The following is a 24,224-nucleotide window of genomic DNA, read 5'->3' on the forward strand; positions in this document are numbered from 1 at the left end:
TTCTTACACTGTCAGCTTTTCCTCGATTTTTTTTCTCCTCATTTTCTTTATTTCCTGCAGTTTGCTTGCTTGTTGTGGGTTAACACCTTCTAGCCATAGGCTCAAAAGTTTTGACTCAAAAGCCAGTGAAATATTAAGCCATGCTAGATCTGACAGAACATCAGATTAAATGTAAACTCCAAATATTCATTATTTAAAGTTTAGTTTAAAATTGTAATCTTATTTCAACTTTCCAGGCTTTTCGAGCGTTCTTAAAACAAGTAAACAGTCTATTTTCTCCTTTAGTGATTTCTGTGCATTTCATTACTATAAACTTTGTTTTGTTTTTGCTTTTGCTGAAGTTGTCAAAACAGTTAAAGGCTTGCAAATAAACAAACTTATGGCTTAGGAAAACAGGTCTGTTTTCTTCCTTTACCTTTTGCTCAGCTGAAGAAGGAAAGCTCTGTAATTCTTGCTTCCCTATTTTGATAGCATCTTATCACAGCTTGCACTGACCCAGCAAGAAGCAGCAAAAGGCATGTCCTGCTGCTGATTTCTTTCCCATGGATAACTTAGTTTACAGTTTTTGTGATTTATGCCCACTTCTTGGACAACAATGTTTTTACTAAGATGGGATTTCTGTTGTCTGAAACATCACTTAAAACAGATGCAGTTATTTTCATCATAGTGGTATGACTTAACTCAGTGAAACTTAAAATAAGTTGTAATGGTAAGAATGTTTTCTCTATGGAAAACATAACTTTTTTAGGATGTGTCAGAGGTGAGACTATTCAATTAAAAGCATGTTATCCATCAAACTTATGCTGGATTTTTTTCAAACAAAATCTAAAGTTGTCTTGCGTTTTTATGGCCTTTGTTCAATAAATTACAATATTTTTACAGACTTGATAGTTGTGAGTTTTTCTAATCCTGTAATTGCTTTATCGTATTTTGGAGCTGAATAGCGGTCTAAGGTAATGAATAGTTCAAATGAATTCTGAAAAAACCCAACCATGTAAAGTTCTAAATCATGAACATTAAAAAAAAATTAAAAAAATAAGTCTTTAAAGTAAATTATTTTTCACCTTGCCCTTGGAGCAGTGGATATTGTTATGTGAAGAAACTGTTTCATCTTCAGTACAAAAGGTATTGTTCACTAAGTGTTTTTGAATCTGCAGTATTCAGATTTTCTTTTAAATTGTAGGATTTCTTGTGAGTATGAGCGAGGGTTTTTTTGCTCGTTGTTGAGAAGATTTGAAGGAAAAACAGGCATTAAAATATGTAATCCACCAGTTGTTTTCCTGAGGTCCTATTAGAAAGAAACTCTATCCACTGATGGTCCTTTCTTTATTATGCTGCTCTTCCCAGAGAAGCTGGACTAAAGCTAAATAAGTAGGTTGACTAAAGAGGCAGAGGCAGTGGCAGTGACCTCTTTTAGTGATGAAAACTTCTAGGTACATTATGTTAAACCATACTTAATCAATTTCTTTCAATGTACTGGTACATTTAGCTGTAAATTCAGTAAGTCTTAAGCACTGTTCTTAAAACAAAACATCAGTTTTGCGTTATTTTAATTCTGTTTATTTTGTGCTTTTCGGCTTTCCTATTTCATTTAAAAAAAAAAAAACAAAACAAAACAAAAAAAACAAACCAGCCAAAACCGAAAAGGAATATGAAAAGAAAGAAGTAGTTATCTCAATAGGATGGTGACAGAAGACTGAATATAAACGATGTTCTTAAAAACACGAATTTTGACAGCTGTGGAAAGTCTCCGTAAAATAATCTACGGTTAGAGCTTTGTACTCCAGGACAAAAGCCTCTGAAGCACAGAGGGAGACTACCTGCATGTACTTTAAATACCCAGAGATCACTATTTACTTAAGCAAACAGGCAAAGAAAACTTTGCACAGGAGAAATAAGTAGTACTTCATTTTACAATCATGGACTGAAAAATAGTACTCAGAAGACTGTGCGTGTTACAGTGACTTTATTTTCTGTGTGAGTTTTTCAGACAGTGAAATCTACTGCTCTACTTAAAAGTAAGCTGAAGGTTCAAAATATGAAAACTGCTGAATTACTATCTTTTAGCAGAAGTCAGATGTTACCTCTTCAGCTTAACTTTGACCTTCTGTCTTGGACCACCTACATTCTGTAAATCTGGGCTGTGCAACATTGTCTTTCAAATTACTTTTCCCAGGGGAGAAATATGGTGTTTGGTAATGGAGGGAATCTTGTGTGTAAAGGTGCTTGGAGGATGAGGGATGATTAGACAGCACATGTATAGCGGTCATGTCAGATTGATGTTTCATCTTCTGCCCTGAACATAAAAGCAAAGGTCTGTGTGTACAGCTTGCAAAGTATGAGTTCAAAAATCTAGCTGATTAAAATTTTTGTAGCTTACCCTGGAAATTATTTTCAGGAATTTCACTCAGCATTTCAGTTCCAAAGCGGTTGGATTTTTCTCTCTGTCAAAAGTTAGAGGAGAAGGGAAAGGCAGGAGAGAGAACTCATTTTTGTGATCTCCTGGAGGGGGAAAAAAACCCCAACAAACCTGAAGCATGCAGTTTTCCCAGAAACTGAGTAGTGAGGGAAATGCCTGAAAATAACTATTCATTGTGATCACCATGTTATGGGCTTTGCATAGGGAAAGGTAAACTACATATTTAGTATTTTAAACAACACCAAACCAAACACTTCTCCTCCCTCCTATGGAGAAATTCTTTGGAATGGTACTTTGTATATTGTTTTGGAAGCATTTACTGCTTTTTCTCCCAAAATAAATTGGGCTGTGTAGTCTTTTTTTATCAACAGAGGTTGTTATTCTGCCGACAGTACGTTCAGCATTTTCATTAGAAAATACTGTGATTGCATCTGGTGATGAGTGTGAAAGCCTGTGTTTCCTTTTTAATTTTGTTTGCTTTGTTTTTAAGGAAAACAAAATTTCTGAGACACCAAGTCCTTAATGGATCCGGTTTTCACTTGACCTTAAGGGAACTGCAGATTCCCAGATTTCTAGTTTAATTCTCAAAGGCAGACCTTAGGCTATATTGTGCAGAAACCAGTGGGGTCTCTGGCAGTGTAAAAGTGTCTTTGGATCAGATTACAATATAAGTCAGGGGTTTTTAGGTATATTTAAACTTATATTTTTTTTTCTTTGACTTTGTGGATAACTGAAAAGTAATGTACCCTGTATTTTGAAGTTCGTAAAAAAGCCTGTATTAATTAAAGATGTAGGCTTACGCTGAGCAAAAATTCCTTTTTAAATGCCTGCTTTTGTACTGAGGACAAACTAAATTGATGTTTTTTTGACATATTCATAAAATGTCTCAATTAAAAAAGCAATTACTTTCAGTTTTATATGTAAGAATTCTGTGAGTCTTGTGACATTTCGAATCTCACTGTAGTTTTAACAGGTGTACCCTGCTTTTTGCAACTGCACATTGAATATTTGGAAAAAAATTAAGGAGCTGTGTGTATAGCCAATGAGTTCTCTTACGTTTCCTTTTCATTAGCAGAGAAGGCACAGGAGCTTCTGTTTCTCAAAAGACAGCTTCACTGCTCTAAAAGCACGATAACTCCATACAGAAGGGATTTCAGATGCATGAGTGGAAATGAAGACTTAAGAGTATGTAAGGCAACAGCAGGCTTTTGTTAGAAAAATACCTGTGCACGCAGTCTTTCAGGGTAAGACTTGAGTGTGTGTTTGACCATGTGAATCAAGAAACATTCTGTAGTGTATGGCTTGAGTACTTCTCTGAGCAGAGGCCAGAAAGAGGTGTTTAGGAGAGAAAATGAATAATACAGGAATCTCAGTAACACAAGTGCACATCTCATCTTTTAAATACTTTTGAAAAAAAAGGAGCTGCCAAAAAAGTCCCATGGCAGATGTTAAATTCAGTGTTGCAGTCCTACCTGTAAGCACCCAAGTTAAAACTTCAACCATATGAACTGTGTAATTACAGTGGTTATATAGTGTTTTTATAAAGAATATTGTATGTAGTTATAGGGCTCAGAAAAAAATCTGTGGTGTCTTGTTTCTTTTCTCTAGAAAAAAAAATTTTCATCCCTTTGGGATTTATTTAGTTTATTTTTCTGAACTTCTGGATCTTTCTGAATACATTTGAATAAACATATTCGAAAGTTTTTGATGCTTGAAGTATAGTTTTCAAATTTCTGCCTGTGAATAACAGAAGACTGTGAGGGCTGATGAGGGTATTAAGATTCTTTACCATTTTCCTATTAACTGTAATGATGTACAGAAAATTATTAATAACTTTAGAACAAAAGAGGAATGAATGGCTTAACTGGAGGACAACAAGGATAATGACTTCTGGATGAAGCAAACTTTGCTGAATGTTGGAGGTAGAAGCAGATGTAGGAAGACGTGCATTGTGAGAATTTAGAAAGTAATGGGAGATTTATGGCCGTCTGTGATATGGTTTTGTATAAAGCTGAGTCGACTTTTTTTTACATATATGTTTATATATACATGTTTAGGGCTTTTCTTCAAAACATTGCTGGATTATAGTGATGTGTCACGTAATAAATACAGAAGCTTTTACCCAAGGAGATGAATTAATTTCTGGGGATTTGTAATATAATTTATAATGGAAGTAGAGGAAATTTTGGGGAGAAACATCTGTGTTCAGACTTCCTTTAATTATATTTTCTTCTATGCTATTGCCTTTTTCTAGCTAATTCAGTATGACCAAACAGATGTTCAGAAAACGTAAATTGGTTTGACTTGAGTGTTGGTAATGAATAGGTGCTGTAACACTGAATATACCAGCAAAAGTGTTCATTCAAGAAGTGGTATAAACCAGCATGTTGACATAATTAATAAATCAGGGAAATAATTTATTTTCACTGTGAAGTTAAGGAACTTTAAAGCTAACTTTTTTGATAATGTATTTGATAAGGTGAAATATTTTTTTGAATTTTTTCTTGAAGCTTTCCCAAACAAAAACATTTTAATCCAAGTTTATAGGGCTGTTTGGGTTATTGTAGTATTGATGGGTTTGTTTAATAGTGGCACTTGGAGATTGTCATTGTCACTTAGGTAAAAAAAATTTGAACTGAAGTGAAAATGTGATTGTGGTTCTGGGCTGCCCAGACTGTGTGTATATTAAATTAAATTTCTGTGCTGGTGAGTTTGATGGAGGAGGTATGTGTGTTCATGGTAGCAGAGCAGGGGGAAGGAAATCTTTTTTTAAAGTAGACTAACTAAAATAGATTTTATAAGTCAAACATTTTATTCAGCTTTTTCTGTTTGAACAGGTGATATAATTGGCAGATGAAATGATCTTCTGAACTAAAAGAAACAAAGAAAACCCCCCATTTTAAAAGTCTCTGTTCAACTGTATTATAGGTTATTGTTCCTTTTAATCTATTTTTAGTGGTTTGCTATTTTTACTTCTTGCTGATGAGTTACAAACTCAGTGTTCTATGTTGGCTCATTAACTTCCTTCAGGTTGTTTACAGTGTATGATACTAATGAACAAAATTTCATTTTACAATGGAATGTTTGTGGAAAAAAATCAGCGTTTTGATGTCATAGGGGCATTTGTGTGGTTGATTGTTCTTTGTGGGGAATCTCTCCCCTCTCCAAATAAATAAATATCTCAAAACTCCTGATGTAAACATAGATCAATATATAGGTATGTTGTACATTGTAACTGACAGGGTGCTGTCATTTAACATGTACAAGGAAATGGATTTATGCTAGTCTAGATTTTTTTTTTGACATGTGATAGATAGAAGGTTAATTGATGTTAAATGGATGCTTTGTTAGCCCTTCATCAGCTACTAAACTAGTACAGGAGGAGTGCAAATCATTACTACAAAAGGCCAAGACCAGTATGTTTTCTTAGTGAGGTTTATAGGTCCTTTTTTATCCCTCCCTTCTTTCCCTCCTTCCCAACCACACAAAACATAACCAGCTGTAATGGTAGGAGGAGAGAGCAAGCAGCTTTTCTAAACACACACACACTCTCGCACTCCGGCCCCCCTCTTTCCCTCCTCATACCTCAGCAGAGTGACAGCTTCTAGATGTTGCGTGCGAGTGAGTTCAGCTGGTGCTGTGTGGTCTGGGTGTGTGGTCTCCAGCTCAACCGAGAGGCTGCTAACAGGGTGGATGAGAGAGAGCAACACTGTTTACTTTAATTTATTTCGGATGCCGGAACTGTGCCCGGAGTTTCTCCTGAGCCGGGTTCCACCGTGAGCGGTGTCAATCCCTCGCAGCTGCAGCTCAGGCTGAACTCCTCTGCCAGGGCTCTCGCAGCATCTGCCTCGGGTCCAAGCCTTTTAATCCCTCGTGACTCAGAAATGTTAATGGCATCGCTGAGTGCTGTGATTATTTTGCTTTCACTCTGTCAAGATACATCACCATGAAGATGTACCTGGCTGGGTTATGGAAAGCAGGACCTCTGAGAAACCGAGGGAATATGCGAGTATGGCTATTGTGAAAGCAAAACTGCTGTGCTCATCTCTTGGCTACCCTGAAACTAAAATCTCTAGTACACACTTTGTGGCTGGTAGGGAAATTCAGGAGCCCTTTCAAAAAGCAAAGGGTATCATATTATGTTATTTAATACTGCAAGTATTTTCTTTTTTCGTCATTTGCCCTTTCTGTCGCAAAACTCGCACATCCTCCCAAATTGAAACGGATTTTTGGCATGTAGCATTGTCCTGTAAGTTAACATGTTTGTCAGTGTTAATATTGGCTTGAATCAACACGCCGGATATGACAGGGCAAGACAAATGAGCCTTTGTTTTTTCTGTGTGACAGTGAAATTACCCACTTTTTTATGTTTGTTCATCTTTTCATTATAAGTAGCTTAGTGGTGTTTTGAAGAATTTCTTTCCCCCTAAATGTAAGATTCGTGAGCACTTCTTGTTTAAATTGACAAGTCTTTTATTATTTAAATAAACATGCATAGATTCTTAATATCACTTGGAATTTCAGCATTGTTTAGCTTATTCACTTCCCAGTCTTTTCTGGCAGGCTTGCAGGAATGGACCTTATATTATTAATGCAGTGTTGAAGGCTGTGGAACTTCTAGGGCACTGAAGATCTCCAGAGGGGTTAATAAATGTCAGTTATTTTCACAGTGCTGCTTTTTGGATGCTTTTAATTCTTGGTTTATGTAGATTGTCTGTCTGAATTTATGTTGTTGGGAAGATAAAGCACAGAAAAGGTTGCAGTAGTATTTTTCTTCAGTTTGTAATGGTTTTGAGTACAAACATATAGGAAACATTTTGCATTGTCATCCTTCTTGGGGTCATTTGCCATGTCCTGTCACTGACTCTGTCATAGTGTGTTGTTCTCAGGGGACTCTCCAAGTTTTCTAGTGAGAACAAATTATTAGACTTACTTATTAGAAGCCCAGGTTTGTGTAGTTTAAGGTGAAAAGTCCATCACCTATGTACTGGAATCTGAGTATTTATTGCTTGTTTAAAAAGGCATTTCACAGATATTTTAGTTTGGAAATTATTTAATGCTGTGATGTTAGTGTGATAAGAGTAACTCCCCTGTTGGTTTCAGGTTGGTTTTCTTTTAAAAGTAAGCAGCAACACCTGAGGCGTACTGTGATTTGCACTTGGGTGATGCTTTGCTGTTCCTACCTCAAAATTTTTTATATTGTATAGTTACATATATGTGACTGGAGACAAATAGTTACTATGTGAAGACTTGCATGCTTGCTTGTAGCTTAGACTTCCTCAATGATGAGAAATTGGCTTCTACTTCCGTCCCTTCTTGACAGCTTTGATTCCGTTTGCTACGTGACTGCGGCGCTTGCATTGACCTTGAGTCTGCCTTCCTCTGAGAGAACGCTTTAGATTCAGTGTCTGTGACAAAGTACTACGGAAAACTTAGCTGAATTTCCAGTCACTGGAACCATCTTTGTTTTAGAAGTCAGAAACTCCATTTTAAAACAATTCAGCTGCTAATTTTCCCTAAAATTTCCCTGGTGAAATTTGTAAGGTGGCACCGTATTGTTACTCACCTTCCAAAGTTCCATGCCTTCATGATGTCTGTAGTTTTTCTTTGGGATTTGAACTTACCAGCCAATGTAATATGCTTCAATCCTGAATTTTTGTTTTTCATCTATTTAGTATTCTGGTGATCCTTCCAGAATGGTGATGATGATGATGATGATGATCTTTTCTGTTCGCCATTGAAAGTTGAATGTGGAAATTTCAAAACTCTTCTTTTAAACCAACTTTAAACTGAAGGCTTACAAAAGTCAAAAAAACCAACTAGACTTGTGCTTTCACTTATGTTGGACCATGTTTCATTGCTTCATTATTTGTTTTTAAAGGGGCTTTTCTTAGGATAAAAAGGGAAGGTGTCCTCTCTTTAGCAAACTTGGAATGCTTACAATTGTCTGGATATTTTTTTTTTTTTACCAAACCTTTGTGAGAAGACAGTTTATTTAAGAAGCTCATGTAAAGACAAAAAATATGTTTATGAAAGGCATTTTTCAAGATGGCCTTGTAGTAGGTGGTCTTTGCGGAGGCTTTCTAACTCTTTGCACATCGTAGCAAGAACTATGACAGAATAACAGAATAATATGGGCAAGATCATGGGAGCAGTCAAACAGATGTCATCCATGTTAAACTGCCGGGGAGATACTGTGAGGAAATGAAGTCTAAAAAAGAAAAGAATGGGGAGGAAAAAAGAGGGAAAGAGACATTGGTTAGGGAGGAAAAAAGAGGGAAAGAGACCTTGGTTAGCGTAGAAGAAGATTGTCCATTGCAAAAAAATGTCTTGTTGACGCTTCTTCAGTGAGCCGGACTCCTCAGAGGAAATATGTTGTAGAGAAAACTGTCTATGCAATCTCCCCTAGTCAGGAAGAGGGCTGCTTTTTTCTAATATTATTTTATGCATAATATATATTTGTAAAAATAGATTTTATGTTTTAGGGCAACATATAGAATTGCAACAAAAGCTTGTAATTAGGTGGTTGTGTTGTTTTATGAAATGAAAAAGTAATTGGTGGGGGGTTTTTTTTAGGTTTGCTTTAAATGTTTTTAAACAAATTTAGAAACTTGCTTTTGGGACACAGTAGTAGTACACTGGCTAGGCTTCCCAATAGGCAGTTCAGTCATTTTGGCTATTGACATGTTTGTCATAAGGAGAAGAAATATTCTAAATGAATTGAAGGCTCCCCTGCATTTGTTTGATATTTATAATAGTAACATATTCCAAAGATTTCCTTTACTTACTCTTTGAAATAAATGAAAGCAATTGCTGTTTGAAAATAATAATAATAATAATGATAATAATAATAATAGAATATCTCAGTGCTATGTGTTGAGATTTACTGTGGTATTCTCATTCCAGTGAAGTATTTTAAAGCAATTCTGCAGTAAGCATGGAAATACTTTGGAAGAAATATTAGATCTCAGGAGGCTCAGCATTTTTATTACATTTATTTAGCTCATCATGGAGGGGGATCTAGTACCAATTTCTGAAATCCAGAACAATATGTTGTAATATTACTTTTGAGTTTTGGTATTGAAACAAGCCAATTACCTGTGTGCTTAGGTATTTTGAAAGAGACAATAGCTACAGTGCAAGGGAACTATAACGTTTTGGGGGGAGGGGAGTCAACCAAATAATACCACAGTAACTCCTATTTTACTTGTTTTCCTCGAGGTTTCTTCCTCTGCACATTACCTGAAGTTCCTAAAAATGGCTTTTTTACATCTCTATTACTGATTATTATTCTACGTAAATCTTTACCAAAAAAATTGCTCAAAAGTAAAATAGGTGCTTTATGTTGATCTACTGGTATCTAGACAGATGCTGCTTCCTGCAGAAGGTGATTAGGTGTGCATGTGAGGACACAGCACCACTGTTCCTTTGCTGTTGTTCTGTATCTTCAAGCTCTGCTGAAAATCTGTGAGAAAAGCTCAGAAAACTATATAGGTAAGATTATGAGGAATAGGTGGAGTTTGTTCTCCTCTCTTTTGATAAAATTAGACACTTTATTCTTCTCTAACATCCTCTTTGCACAGGACTCCAGAAGAAACTTCAAATGCAGAAAGGTCTGATCTTCTGTGCATGTGCATCTTGTATAGGAATAAACAAGACATGAGGAATGTTGACAGAAGATGGGGTCTGAAATTTTCACCTGTGGCAAGGAAGTGGATCAATAGTAGTGTAGATGGGCTACTTGGATAAGGCAGCTTGGAGTAGGGAACGGGGAGGTAAAGAAGAGGAATTACCAAGGTGTCTGGATTTGAAAGGAGAATGGAATAGTACCACCCCTCTCCCTCCCTGCTTTAACTTACGGATAAAAAGTCAGAGGGAGAATCAACAGGATAGGGGCAGGAAGCAGTTTGTCTGCAAGACTAGAACCTGGCCTCGGTTTTGAAGTGAGGCAGAGACTGTCTCTGTGCGAGGAGGGCGAAAAGCCAGTGCTGGGAAAGAAATAGGAGTAGGGCACAAGCACGGAGCACAGCTTTCTCTTCCGTAGCTGGATAAGACTGTCAGCTGATTTCTTTGTAATCTGCTCATACAGTCCTCTCCTTCAGTGCTGTTCTACCCACAATGTTATAAACTGCACGTGTTGACTACTGGCTTCTCTAGTCTCATGTTGGATTCATGTAAAATGAATTTCCAGTGTTCTACATATAAGACAATACGTTATACAATACTGAATAACTTAATTCCTTTTTCATCCATTTGTTGTTTGCAAAAAACCAGAGAAACCAATGCTTTATTAAACATATAATGTAGTTTGTAATGTTATGAAGGCAACCAGTCAAGAAATATGAGGTTTGCTACTTGAAAATAGAAAACCAAACCAGACCTACGTCGTGTATGTTATCATGGGCTCTTACCAGACTTCCTTCGTGTACTGGACCTGGCTGACATCCTGCAACTTACTACGTTCTTGCTTGTTTCCCATGACTTCGCGTATCTTTTTAATTGCACACTTCAACGGTAGTCTTAAAAGTTCTCTGAAGGTATTAATAGTTCTGTTATGTTCAGAATATCTAGATGCCTTTTCTGTATTGATGAATTTGTCTTCAAAAATAGGTTTGAGCATGATAGCACTCTTATTGTGGATATGTGAAACTGAAAAACACAGATCAGATGTCATTATAGAATTGAGGTCGTTATTTAGGACCTCAGTATTTCAGATCGTTGTGCAGTATTCCCTATATTCAGAGTGCATTTCACACTGACTTCAGGTGTGGCTGTGGATTCTGAAGTTGCATCAGAAAAAAATGTACAGTTTTGTTATAAGTGACCTGCGATGCACCCATGGTATAGACAGACAGAGACAGGATTGTCTGGTGGCATTAGTTGATTACTTTCACCGTGAGATCTTCCTGCTGATTCCTACCTTTTCAATTTCCATCTTCATTTTCAGTGTGCATTCCAACGTTGGAATGTGAAGAAAGAAACCAGTCTGTGGGAGCTTCTTTGATTCACACGTCAGATCTAGCTAGTAACACTGAAAAATTTGGGGAGGTTGTGTAGAAGCATGGTGTATGTTGGTACAATTAATTTATTTTTTATATGCAGAAGCAGTTGAAACAAATATGTCGTACTCAATTCTAGTATTTGCTGACTGTGGATACTTGGAAACTGCAACTGTGCTGCAGTTTATTGTTAGGGATGATTTACAGAGTTTCTAGGTTTCGTGGAATTGACCGTTTGCAAGTGAAAATAGAAAATACATCTTGATTCAAAATAACAATAAGAGAAGCCTTTTGAGGCTTGGCTTATATTCCACCTTTTTACCAACCTGAACTTTTAAAATTGTTTACACTAAAGTGTTCTATATGTGTACCTGGGGTTTTGGAATACTGATGGTATTTAGTAAGTGTTGTAAAAATGGAGAAGTTAGTGGAAGCTAACATGCTTCAGATTATACTCATCACCTTCTTATAGCTGCAGAGCTGCACAAAGGAAACTGCTAATAAGCTGTAGGAATTTGTGATGAATTGTGTAGTAAACTAAATGTAGGCAGAATAACATGTTCCATATTGGTGTTTGTATACCAGAGCCAATTAAACTGGTTTGAGTTGACTCCTAATTTCAGGTGCAAAGGAATAGTCTTCTGGAAATGGTTTTTCAGTGATTTTATGTACATTTTTGTTGACCTGTTGGGATATTACTTGTTTTGTTGGTGATTTGTGCTACTGTAATGTCTGTAAGTCATGTTTTAATTTTCTCAGTTTATGTAAATGTTGATGCTTTATACAAATAAGTGCTGGGGACTTCTTCACATGGAACTGTCTAGGCCAGTATGTCTAATTTTGATGGAGAAGTTATCCAAATAGTCTATTACTTAGCTTAGCTTAGCAATTCTAATCTTTTTAATAGAGATTTGAATAGATTCATCTGAATTCTGACATAAGTAATCTGGAGTGTGTATAGAGTTTCATTAAGAATTTTGAAATGTTTCATATTTTTCTGAATATACATTTTCTTCGTAGTTCAGAACTGGAACTATATATAATTTATAAAAAAGGAAATGCAAAGAGGGTGTAGTTATTTTTATTGTTTTATAACTATGTGGCAAAAAAAGGCTTTGAGAGTGGTGTTCCATATTCACATTTATGTTTCTCTACCATTTTAGAAGAAGAGATTGAAAAGTTTTTAATAACTTTTTTTACGTAATATAACTATTGGGTTTTTAATTTATTATTTCTTGCTGAACAGATAAAACCAGCTCAGATTTCAGTAACTGAATAGACATCATGTCTCGAGCACGGCAGCCCCCACTTGTAACTGGCATCTCTCCCAATGAAGGCATCTCATGGACAAAAGTGACAATAAGAGGAGAAAATTTGGGGACTGGGCCTACAGACCTCATAGGTGAGTTGAAAAGAAACCTCTTGATACTGAAGAATGTAACATTTTGGATATGATTAGAGACAATTTTTTTTGCATGGTAGAATCTGTGTTGGATGGTAGGAGAAATGTCCTTTACACAAATATGTGCTTGAATCCAGAAATTCAAGGGTGCTGCCCAGTGTGTAACTAATCAGACTTGCTAGATGAACCTTTAACCTGACTCAACATCCTGTTCTGAGCATGAACACTAAGGGTGAATGCTTATTGGAGTGTACTAGAAGAGGGTGGATGTAATGAGATGGACCTTTGTTACTTTCCCGGGCATTGAGAATCTCTGCATGGAAAATTTCCTACCAGAAGTGTTTTCAATGTATTGAGAAAGTCACTATAGGGTTGCTATTCCTTGAATTAGTGTAAAGTCAGTTTGTGCATCTGCAACAGATGTGACAAAGCGATTCAGTGATTTAGCTACACATTATTTGAAGAACCATTTCCATTGCTGTTTTGATTTTAACATGTTAACTTCATTATTGCAAGAGGAAGCAAGATGTTTTCTCTAATTCTCCTGACCATATAGAGTTTGTTCATTACTGCTCTATTGCCTCATTTCCAGCTGAAACATCTTGGCTTATTTAATTTTTCTGCATGTATCTTTGGCCCTTCTTGTTGCTCTTTGGTGAATCTCTCTTGGTTTCAGTACCGTCATCTTGGGTACATGGTGTGTTCAGGATATGAAGGCACTGTGGCATAACACTGTACTTTCACTTTTGTTTTGTATTTCTTTCATAGGCTTCTGTTTTCCATATAACTTCCACTAAGTATCAAACTAATGGTTTTTGTTGTTCTGCCTACTATAGTTCCATGATTTAATGCTTGAGGGTTAGAAGTCAATATGAACCTGTCATCTGTGAATTTAAGGTTTTGCCTGTGTGCATCATGTCTTTGTTTATTGAATTTTAGCTGTTGTATAGCATCTACATTATAGTGCATCCACTCAGTCTCATAAGTTCTATTCCACGTTTTTTTTGGTAATATCATCAGCAAACTTTATAACCTTTTTATCTTGTAATTTATGAATATAGTGAACATTAGTAATCCCAGCATATATCCTGTGGAAACTTTCCTCAGTCAAAACACACCCTTTACCGTAATCCTGTGTCTGTCTTAATGAGCTGTTTACTCATTTGAAGTTCATATCCTATAGCTGCTTAATTTTCATAAGCCTTTCAAGAAGGACTTTGTAAAATCTTATTGAAATCCAAATTAACTATAACTACTGGAATTTCCCCTATTTCTTTTGTAAGTTATGCATATGTGTACTTTAGTAGTCATGTTAGAGACAATTTGTCTAATTTGTTGTGGAATCATGACTCCTCTGAAGTCCATTGGAATTTTGTTTGGCTTTGCTAGAAAAAATATTTCGTTTCATGACTGTAAATGAAGATTCACAAATTCCATTCATGGCCACCACAATGAGCTTTATGGCCAAGCATAAACTACTACAGTTTTCCACTTCAGTTTGCTGTCTCTCAAAAAAGGAAGTAGTATTTTCCTGAGCTGCTAGATGAAGTTGCGGTACACTAATGATTCTTTATTGAGAAATCTTCAAATAACTGATGATGTTTGAGGTGAGTGTATTTCTTGTTTATTTGTTTATGTCTTGTGTATTCATTAACCTCATTGGTATGATCCTCTAGAAATTATCAGTGCTAGGTTCTTGGAAGGAGGATGTCTCCTGAACAGTATTACAGCTGATCAACTTCTTATATTTCCTGTGTTTCCTTCAGAGTAACAATAGGAACATATAGTTGCTAATAATTTTATACTTTGAGGTAAAAATGGATTGCCTTATTTTTTTCACTTGTCAGCTCAATTGTCGGCTTTCTCCAGTAAGTGACTAAGGTCCAAGACATGTAAAGATTTCTTTTAATGGTTAAATTAAGCATGTGAATATTCCCTGTAACTTGAGTGGAAATACTTGCAAAAGTGAGGTTTTGTAGGCATAAGAGTTAAGAGAGTTTGAGTAAGATTTTTATAAAGTTTATAAAGTTTGAGATACATTAGAGTAAAATGAAAAGCAAGAAACTTTTTTTCTATATATAAATAGAGTATCTCATATTAGAAGAACATGCTTTTTGTTTCATTTAAGAGAATGCCTTCTAGTAATCTCTTTGTATCTTTGAAACCAAATAAACTTTTTATTTGTGACTCTATAGGTCATGGTACAAAAAATAAAATCCAAGAGATCGCTGAAACATTTGTGTTTTCAAGGTTTAGTTTGTCTTTTAAGACATTTGCAGCTGTGTTTTGCAGGCATTGTAAAATTGTCCATATATAAGCTTAACCAAAATTGGAAAGTGTCAATAAGAGAATTACTTATGCCCATTTATTGAAAGGCACATGAAAGCTAGAACCCAAGTATGATATTCTCAAAGGTGTTTGTACCATGCAACAGGTTCAAATTAAGTTTTATTTAAAGGGAAGTTTTTTCTTTTTTGGAGAAAGAAATGTCATTCCAGTACTATCAAAACTTCTCCCCCAGTATCTCTTTATTTGCTCTAGAAATTGTGCCATTACTATATTTAGTATGGTATATAAAATGTTAATAGAGACTGAACTTTCTGTTGCATTTTTTAGGTACAGGCAAATGTTTCCTGCCATTTCAGAAGTGTTGGATCTTGTGGTCTTGTTCTCTTGAGAGCTTTTGGAACTTCCAATTAATAGAAAATAATTGATTCAAGGATCTTCTAAGCAGCTGATCAAAAATTTGCTATAGCTTAGTTCTTGATTTACTTAATTTAGGCATGACTTCAGACCTTTGAAATTCTGGGGTGAAAACCTCTTTATGAATGGTTTGGACAAAGTCTTCTAGTTAGTCTTGGTCCCTACCACAATCTTTTTGCCTTTAGAGAAGATGCTAGCATAAAACCAGAAAAGATCTAATAATATAATGCGAAGTTCAAACCCATGCATCATAAATATATGGTTTTTTCCTTCCCCTGTGAAAACTAAAACCTGACTGGTTAAAATTTTGCAAATAAACAACCAGAATATTTTTTCATGTTAAGGCTTCTTTTTGTGTATCTGTATCTGTTTTCACACCACTCCCCCCACTTTATTCAGGCATCTTTTAGGTAACAAATCTGTTGTCCTTGCTCAAGTAAAATTAATTTAAGTTGTAATAAGATTCAATGCCTTTCGGGTTTTTATTTTTTGGATTTCACTTTCAAAATGGTTTTTGGCAGTGAATAAGACATTTTTATGTCTGACAACCATGAAAACTGCCAAATTTGTCTGCTGTGTCATGTCAGAGGCTTAAGTTGTGAGAAGAAGTAAGTGTGAAACTTTGGTACTGAACCACATATGCTGACCCTTTTCTGTCTGTAAGTATTTTTTAAATTGGTCAGAGCTTTCTAGAAATTAAAAACAAAACCCAAGCCAACAGGGAGGAACTGTTGTGCTTGACTAATTTGTACTCCAGTACAGCCAACACTCTACTACAGCCTTATGCTTTTGGACATAAGGCAAAATGTTCCTAGGTAGGGGTGTTATTTAAGATGAACTTAATGAAGGTGTTCTCCAAATCAGTACTGTAGAAATTAGAATCTTGCCAGTTTTTCAGGACAGCAAAACTCCAGTTGTTAGGAATATGGAAATTGTTGTTCTAGATCTCAGAAAATGATCAGTCTATTCCAGCAAACAGAGTCCTGATCTGACCAGAACCAGTCAGATTGATTGGTTGTATTGATCAGACTGATTTGACATAAAATCTCAGGAAGCCTTGGATCTTATATTAAGGTGTACCTTGACTTTTAAGTGTTTAAGAGGTGTTTTTAAGCACTAAAACTTGACAAATTTTAGTATACCACAGTCTCTACCTATGAGAAAAGACTTTCATGTATTTCTTAGTTTGTCATTTTTGGTTCTGTTGTGAGAGAGCATAGAAGAGGGAATAGATGAACTCTACCCAATTATTCTATCATATGACCAGAGCAGTTTATTCATCAGAATCAGTCTTGCATCATGGATTTTGTACAGAAGAGATTGGGGCAGAATATTTGTCAATATTACTTTGACCAAAGAACCATTCTGTGTCCACAAAAGTACTATTAAATAAGTAAGGCTGAAGAAACATTGTTTATTGTGAATATGTTGCAGTGTCTTTTTTTTTTTTTTTTTTTTTTTGCAAAGTCATGTAGACTGAACTTATGAAACATTTGTTGCAAGCAGTTCTGATGGAAGTTTCACAGAAACACAATACTGAACCACAGTTCTCTACTGTCTTGCAAACAGAAAAATCTATTGTACTATATGAAGTAAAAGTCACAGTAACCCAGAACTGGTAGAAGAGATTGAAATAAGTTCCAAGGAGTGCTGCATGTGTCTCATGAAGTGTCACTGGGACAAAAGACCTGAAGTCACCTAGGGAACATCTGAAAAATTTATTTGTGACACCTTGACTGTAATTGACTGTAGGGGGCTGGTGAAGAGTCATATATTTATGTAAATACATGAAGCATCATAAAAGTATTTGCATTACAGAATTTCAAAAGACACTTCTATTCACAGTAGAGTATTTCTTTTTTCTTTTTCCTAGGTTTAACAATCTGTGGACACAACTGTCTGCTAACTGCTGAATGGATGTCTGCCAGTAAAATTGTGTGTCGAGTTGGACAGGCTAAAAATGACAAGGGAGACATTATTGTTACTACAAAGTCTGGTGGCAAAGGAACTTCAACTGTTTCCTTCAAACTGCTTAAACCTGAGAAAATAGGTATATTTCTTGTTCAAATCCACATCTCTTTTCTTTGCTAAACAAGTATATGGCTGTCTCTTTATATAAAATGTGTGTTTGAAATGGATCCACTTCAGGATGATTTTCTGTTGTCTAGAAAACAGAGTATATCAATAAAATGTCCAAATATATGTAGAGATAAAGTCACGGTATATGTAAATTAATCCTTTCTCAAAATCCTGATAAAACCCTCAATGACTAATGAAAAGTAACCCTTCATTTTTCTGCAAGGAATAGCACTAAACTTCTAAATTTTAAAAAATTTAATGACAGATCCAGTAATTACTCTTAAGTAGTGTACTAGATACATTCAAAATATAAACCAGCTCATGAACTTTACACCTAAATCCTGAGCTGACAGTTAATCATTTAAAGAAAGTTGAGTCATCAGTGCCGTTTCTTATTTGTAATTCAAACCATCCTGCAAGACTGAAAGTCTTAAGTATTTTTCCTGAGATGCTTAACCACTGAAATGGTGTTGCCAAGCAGTCTAGGACCTCTACTTAATCTAGAATCCAGTCTAAATACCCTCTGGATTGGAAATGTTTCTTTCAGGACCCCTCATTGATGAAGTTGGATAGTTATCTTTTCTAAGGCTGGAGTTCCCACAGGAATTATTTTAGGCTTTTGTTCTCAGTAGTTTAGTGACAAATAACACATAATTTCTCCCAAGCTGCACTAAGATCTTAATAATAGAAAGGTGAATCAAGTGCAAATGTTACACAGTGAAGCTTTTGGTGATGGGAGAGGAGAATTTATATTTTAAAAAACAGGTAAGTGTGGGGATTGAGTTAATTTCTGGTGTTGAGTATATGATGCGTATGTTAAAGGAGGACAAGGCCAAGAGTAGGGCTGGCTTCATTTTCAGCTGAGGTCCAAGACCTCTTGTGCCTCACCTTTATGCTTTGTCTGTGCTAAGGCTTTGGAAACAAAGTCAGTTCTGTGTCCTTTGAGTCATCTATCGTGACCTGTGGCCAAAGTTCACTTATGTACTCAACTTTTGGATAATGCATGGCACCAAAACCCTAAAGTATGCAAATAAGAAGACTTCCAGGTAAGAGATGGTTTTGAAAGTAGTAAATGACAAGGTTTGAACAGACACCAAAAGACCTGCAGGAATGAAAATACTAATAACTGTGATCAGGAAAATGCTCCTGTGCAGTCTGCAAGAGGATAATGTTTGATGCTCAGGCATGAATACCTTTTCAGCAGCTGTAATAAAATAATTTAGCATAATTGCATCCAGGTTGTTTTGCCATGTATCTTCCAATATATTACCTAGGCATGCATTTTATATTTATCAGGATTTTTGAAATTAATTCAGTATGTTAGAGGTTGATGGTGCTGGACCGCCCTTGTTGTTTTAAGGATCTGCACTTTGTTTTCTCTAGGTATCTTGGATCAGTCTGCTGTCTGGGTGGATGAAATGAACTATTATGACATGCGCACTGACAGGAACAAAGGGATTCCCCCCTTGTCCCTACGTCCAGCTAATCCTCTTGGTATTGAGATAGACAAGTGAGTACCAAATACCTTTAATCCACTTTTTTAGTGGTTTTCTCTATATGTGCCTTTGTGAATTCCAGAAAAGTTTAATGCTTTACAGGGCAGGGAAAGGTTTAAAAATGCATACATCTATTAGCTCTTGCTATTTTGAACTGAAAGGAGTTGTTAGTGCACACAGTATCCTGCTTCATAATCCTCTATTTTGAATCATCAATTAGAGCTGTAGATAATCTAAAAGACTGATATACTGAACCCCAGTGATGTTTAGATTTTAAGGATTGGTAAATAACCCGAGGCTTCAGATTTATGCATTCTAGTTATGGCATACCTACTGTTGCATTTGAGTTTCACGGGGCTTTTAAGGATGTTTAGATTGCTATCTGTTGCTAAAATTGTACTGTAAAATGTGATTTATTATGCTACATCAGCTAGTTTATTTTACTGTAATATTAATACTGTTTTCCAACCCACAGTCTTCTTTACTTTTGTTCTTAAGTATGGTGGAATTTATGTCATTTGTGTTCTAAAATAGAAACTTTATATTGAATGAAAATGGAATTAGGGGGGGTTAACTGGGACACTCTTAGGGCTCCAAATATGTCTGACTCCTAGAAATAGCATTAGGAATAATATTTCTTTTGATCAAGATACCAGCTCTACCAAAACCACAGGTTATTTTAAAGTAAACTATTACTCAGGTCTCATCTGCAGAATACTCTGTTTGTGGGCGGTAGTGTGTTGAAGAAAATCTGCACTGTCCGTTGTTACCTTGTTCTGATGGGAAAGCTGCACTTCGCCAAAATCTCGATGTGATTTCCAGTAGACCCATCTTTACCTTCCAACCTCTGGCTATGCATTTCTCTTCTAGTTTGAATATGTATTTTTCTTTCTCTTCAAACTACTAACCCACTTTTTTTCAACAAGCTGAAGATTTTGTCTCTTTCTTACTGTTTTTCTCTAGCCTCTGATATAACTTATGACAGGTACTTGTTTCATGTTCTTCAGTTTTCCAAACTCTGATAAAATATGGACCTTAGGACTGTGGACAATATTCCGACATCTTACTAGAAGATTTCCTGTCACTCCTTAACTCTCCCTACCTTGTCTGTAAATTAAAAACCCCATAATAATGCTTTTTTACCACAATGCTGCACTGGCAATAACCAGTGAGTGGTTTGTTAGCTGATGCTCTTGAGTTGCTGCTTTTGCTGTTGGTATGGTTGCTCATTGTTCTGTAACAACTCTCTGGAATCCTTTATTCTAGTTTTATCTTCTTGCATTTGGCCATATTCTTCTGTTTGTTGCTTCCTTGACAAGTCTGTCTTCTCAGTCCAAATGACAGTCTTTCTTCCTAATGTTTTTACCAACTATTTATAAAAAATTATTGGTGATAAATCTGTTAAATCCTGTTAAAAAGGTGATGTGGGCCTTAGTGAAACTTTACCTACAAATGTTCTCAGATTTGCTTCTCCACGGATTTGTTTAGTTTTTGGAGGGTTTTTTGTAGTTAGTTCCTTAATCCATGTGATGTATTCTATTGCATATAAGTAAGTTTTAATCAATCTTATAGTAACAAGTCTCCTTTAAAATGATGATATATTATTTTTTTCTGGTTACTTTTTCAATGAAGCACTTAATCTCAAAACTCATATAATATGTTCTCAAACACTGTCAGAAGCAGTTGTGAGTGGCTGACATTAAAACTATTTTTCTCTAATCCTATACTCCTCAAACAACATCTTTTTCAATATTTTATCTGGGATTTTAATCAAGATAACTTGTTCTTTTAATTGGGAGTGACTGGGATTTCAGTGTACAAAAGGTTTGAACTGTGAATTAAGGGAAATAGATAATAAGGAATCTAACAAGTTTTATTAATAATTACAAAACTGCCTCTAGATATATTGTAGGAGTAACATGTATGCTCAAAATATGCACTGGAATTCTCTTTTTGTATTCAAATGTTGCAAGGATGCAAAGAAAGAACTATGGATATAGACTCATCCTCCTGACTTTTTTTTACATAGTCAAGATATTTTAAACATTATATGTACACACAATGTGCAGGCCATCGTCTTTCAGCCTGCAGGTTTGACAAGTTGTAAGTATACATAATTTCTGTCTGATAATTTCTTCATATTTTCCAAAACTTAACTGCAGTTCTTGTGTCATGCAACTAAGAATCTCAGCTGCTAAATAAAAAAATAATTTAAATCGTAATGTGATGTGAACTTGCTGATTATTAAAGTCACAAATGTATTTGTAAAAGAGTGTTCACAAGCATTTGTTCTCCTGCCTTCCTAGCAGTTGTTCATTCATCTTTTAAAACACAGAACTGATCCAATCAGATAAGGGCTTTTTGGCATTGCTGTAACTTAGTACCTGTTGTGTGTGTGCTATGAGGTATTATTTCCCACCAAAAGATAGGTATTTAAAATATTTAATCTTTGAGTTCTGTTTTTTTAGTTTGCAGAATGAGGGAAAAGACTCATACAAAACTTTAGTGTTCTATCCCCATCTTTACGCTCACTTTAAGCGCAATGCAGGGCTGTGCCACCTTTCTCTTTCTGGCTGTGGTGTTACACAGATGTTGCCAGGAACCCTTAAACAACCATAGAATCACAGTTGGAAAAATCTCCAATGTCATGGAGCCCAACCTTTGATTGATCACTGTCTCATCAACTGAACCATTTCACTAAGTTCCATGTCCAGTTGTTTTTTGAACACTTCCAGTGTTCAAGACTTCCACCACCTTCCTAAGCAGTCCATTCCAATGCCTGATCACCCTTTCAGTTAAGAAATTTTTCCCAATGTCCAACCTGAACCTTCCCTGGTGCAGCTTGACACCATTTCCTCTTGTCCTATCACTAGTTTCCTGGGAGAAGAGGCCGACCTCTGCCTCAGTACAACCTCCTTTCAGGTAGTTGTAGAGAGTGATAAGGTCTTCCCTGAGCCTTTCCTCCAGCTGAACAACCCCAACTCCTTTGCTTCTCCTATGACTTACTCTCCAGACTCTTCACCAGCTTCATTGCCCTTCTCTGGACATGCATCTTTTAAAACACATCTCAATGTCTTTCTTGTAGTTAGGGGCCCAAAACTGAACACAGTACTTGAGGCGTGGCCTCACCAGTGCCGAGTACAGTGGGACAATCGCTTCCCTGATCCTGCTGGCCACACAGTTTCTGATACAGACCGTGATGCCATTGGCCTTCTTGGCCACCTGGGCACTCTGCTGGCTCATGTTCAGCAACTGTTGACCAACATCCCTAAGTCCTTTTCTACCAGGCAGCTTTCCACCCAGTCTTCCCCAAGTCTGTAACATTGCATGGGACAGCTGTGACTCAAGTGCAGGACTTGGCACTTGGCCTTGTTGAACCTCATACTATTGGCCTTGGTCCATTGATTCAGCCTGTCCAGATCCTACTGTAGAGCCTTTCTACCCTCCAGCAGATCAACACTCCCACCCACCTTGGTGTCATCTGCAAACTTACTGAGGGTGCACTCGATCCCCTCATCCAGATAATTGATAAAGATATTAAGCAGGACTGGCCCCAATACTGAGCCTTGGGGAACCCCACTAATGACCATCTGATAACTGGAGGTATCTCCATTTACCACCTCTCTCTGGGCCCAGCCAGCCAGCCAGCCAGTTTTTAATTCAGTGAAGACTGCACATATCCAAGTCGAGGGCTGCTAGCTTTTCCAGGAGAGGTCTTAAATAAGGAAGGAAGAAAAAGAGTGCACAGTTATCGTCTCAGCCTGAGAAATGTGGAACTTAGTATGAAAATGCAGACCTAAACAGTGATGTGGCAATGATGGGTTGGTTTTCATAGTTTAGAGCTGTTGGTAGGTTATGTCCTACCAACATAGGATCGTTGAGAATTTTCAACAATTCTGGGAGAGAATATGTGATGCCTGTGTCCTAAAGATAATGGTTGAAATCTGGTGGTGGAAAATTTAGATCTACATAACGTTTATGGATGAATTGCTTGTTCCAATGTACTGCATACTTTCTCCTCTTGCACGACAAGTCCTTGTTTAATCAAGGGTTCCCTGACTCTTCTAACTACTCTGTCAGACTCAGAAAATCTATTTTCTGTAAAGCTGTAACAGCAGTCAGATCTAGTGGTGGTTAGAAAATTTTTAAATAGTGTTTGTTGTTTTGCATGTAGCAGAGGTCACTATGGTGGATCCATCTCGTACATGAAAGCAAACGCTGACATGCTAAGTACATTCCACATCTGTATCCACCCACTCAATACAGATGCTTCCCTCTTCCCACGCCAGTTTCCAAAACAGTTCATCTGGGAGAAGGAAACAGATGATCTTACGCTGCCACCTAATGGTAAACATCAGCTTGCTACCATGACATAGGAAAAGACTTTCTGGAGACTGAGATGTTTATTTATTTTTAAAGGGCTTGTGTGGAAGTGCTGTAAAGTTCATCATTGAATGTGGTGGGCTTGTGGAAACCTGAACAGAGCGATGCATGCAGAAAAATTGTGAAAACTGTAGAAGAGAGTTGCAGTATATATTCCTAGCTTTATGACATTAAAAAATAAAGTAGCACTTAACTGCTTGTTAAGCTGATGCATCACTTGCAGCCACCAGCCTAAAATCTCTTAGTAGACTTCTCTTACCACATTCTGTCAGTTGTCAAATATGATTGCCACTTTCTTTTTATATTTCTAATGAACCTAGTGCTACTAGGTAGGAATTGCCAGAGCATATCCTTGTCTTGTTGCTGTTGGAGAGACCTGTGTTAACACCTTCTGTTTTGTTGTGTTTAGTCTACAACAGTGTCCCTTATACTGGTCTTCTTGCACGCATTATTAACACAGTACAGCTGATACAAAGCCAACTGCAAGGAGTCTGACTGGTACCAGACAGAGGGGGGAGTGTACAGCAGCTCTAGCTGGAGCTTGTTTATGCTGGTTGCTATTCAGAATCTGTTTATTTAAAGTTAGTTACTCCTTTTGACCTGTCAACTCCTGTGGAATTGAGGTTCAAGTTACCTTTTGGTGGCCGTATTCTGTTTTGGGACCTACCTTTAATCTGCAAATATTGTCACATATGCTGAAAAGCATACCATGAGATTCTGAAATTCTAGAAGTGAAATAATTT

General features: G+C 36.5%; 1 protein-coding gene across 3 annotated transcripts in view; it reads left to right on the forward strand.

Annotated features, from left to right (window-relative positions):
• Positions 1-24,224, forward strand: part of EXOC2 (exocyst complex component 2) — a 125,595-nt gene that overhangs the window by 1,248 nt on the left and 100,123 nt on the right. For 2 of the 3 annotated variants that reach the window (XM_032689453.1, XM_032689469.1), the window contains exons 2-4: positions 12,665-12,820; positions 17,397-17,573; positions 18,986-19,112. In XM_032689453.1, the coding sequence (XP_032545344.1) occupies positions 12,703-12,820; positions 17,397-17,573; positions 18,986-19,112 (422 nt within the window). In that variant the 5' untranslated portion in view covers positions 12,665-12,702. Of the gene's footprint in view, positions 1-9,783; positions 9,914-12,664; positions 12,821-17,396; positions 17,574-18,985; positions 19,113-24,224 lie in introns of all 3 variants that reach the window. The other variant, XM_032689461.1, reaches the window with a different exon arrangement.

The sequence above is a fragment of the Chiroxiphia lanceolata genome, chromosome 1, assembly GCF_009829145.1.
Source record: "Chiroxiphia lanceolata isolate bChiLan1 chromosome 1, bChiLan1.pri, whole genome shotgun sequence".
Lineage (NCBI taxonomy): Eukaryota > Metazoa > Chordata > Aves > Passeriformes > Pipridae > Chiroxiphia > Chiroxiphia lanceolata.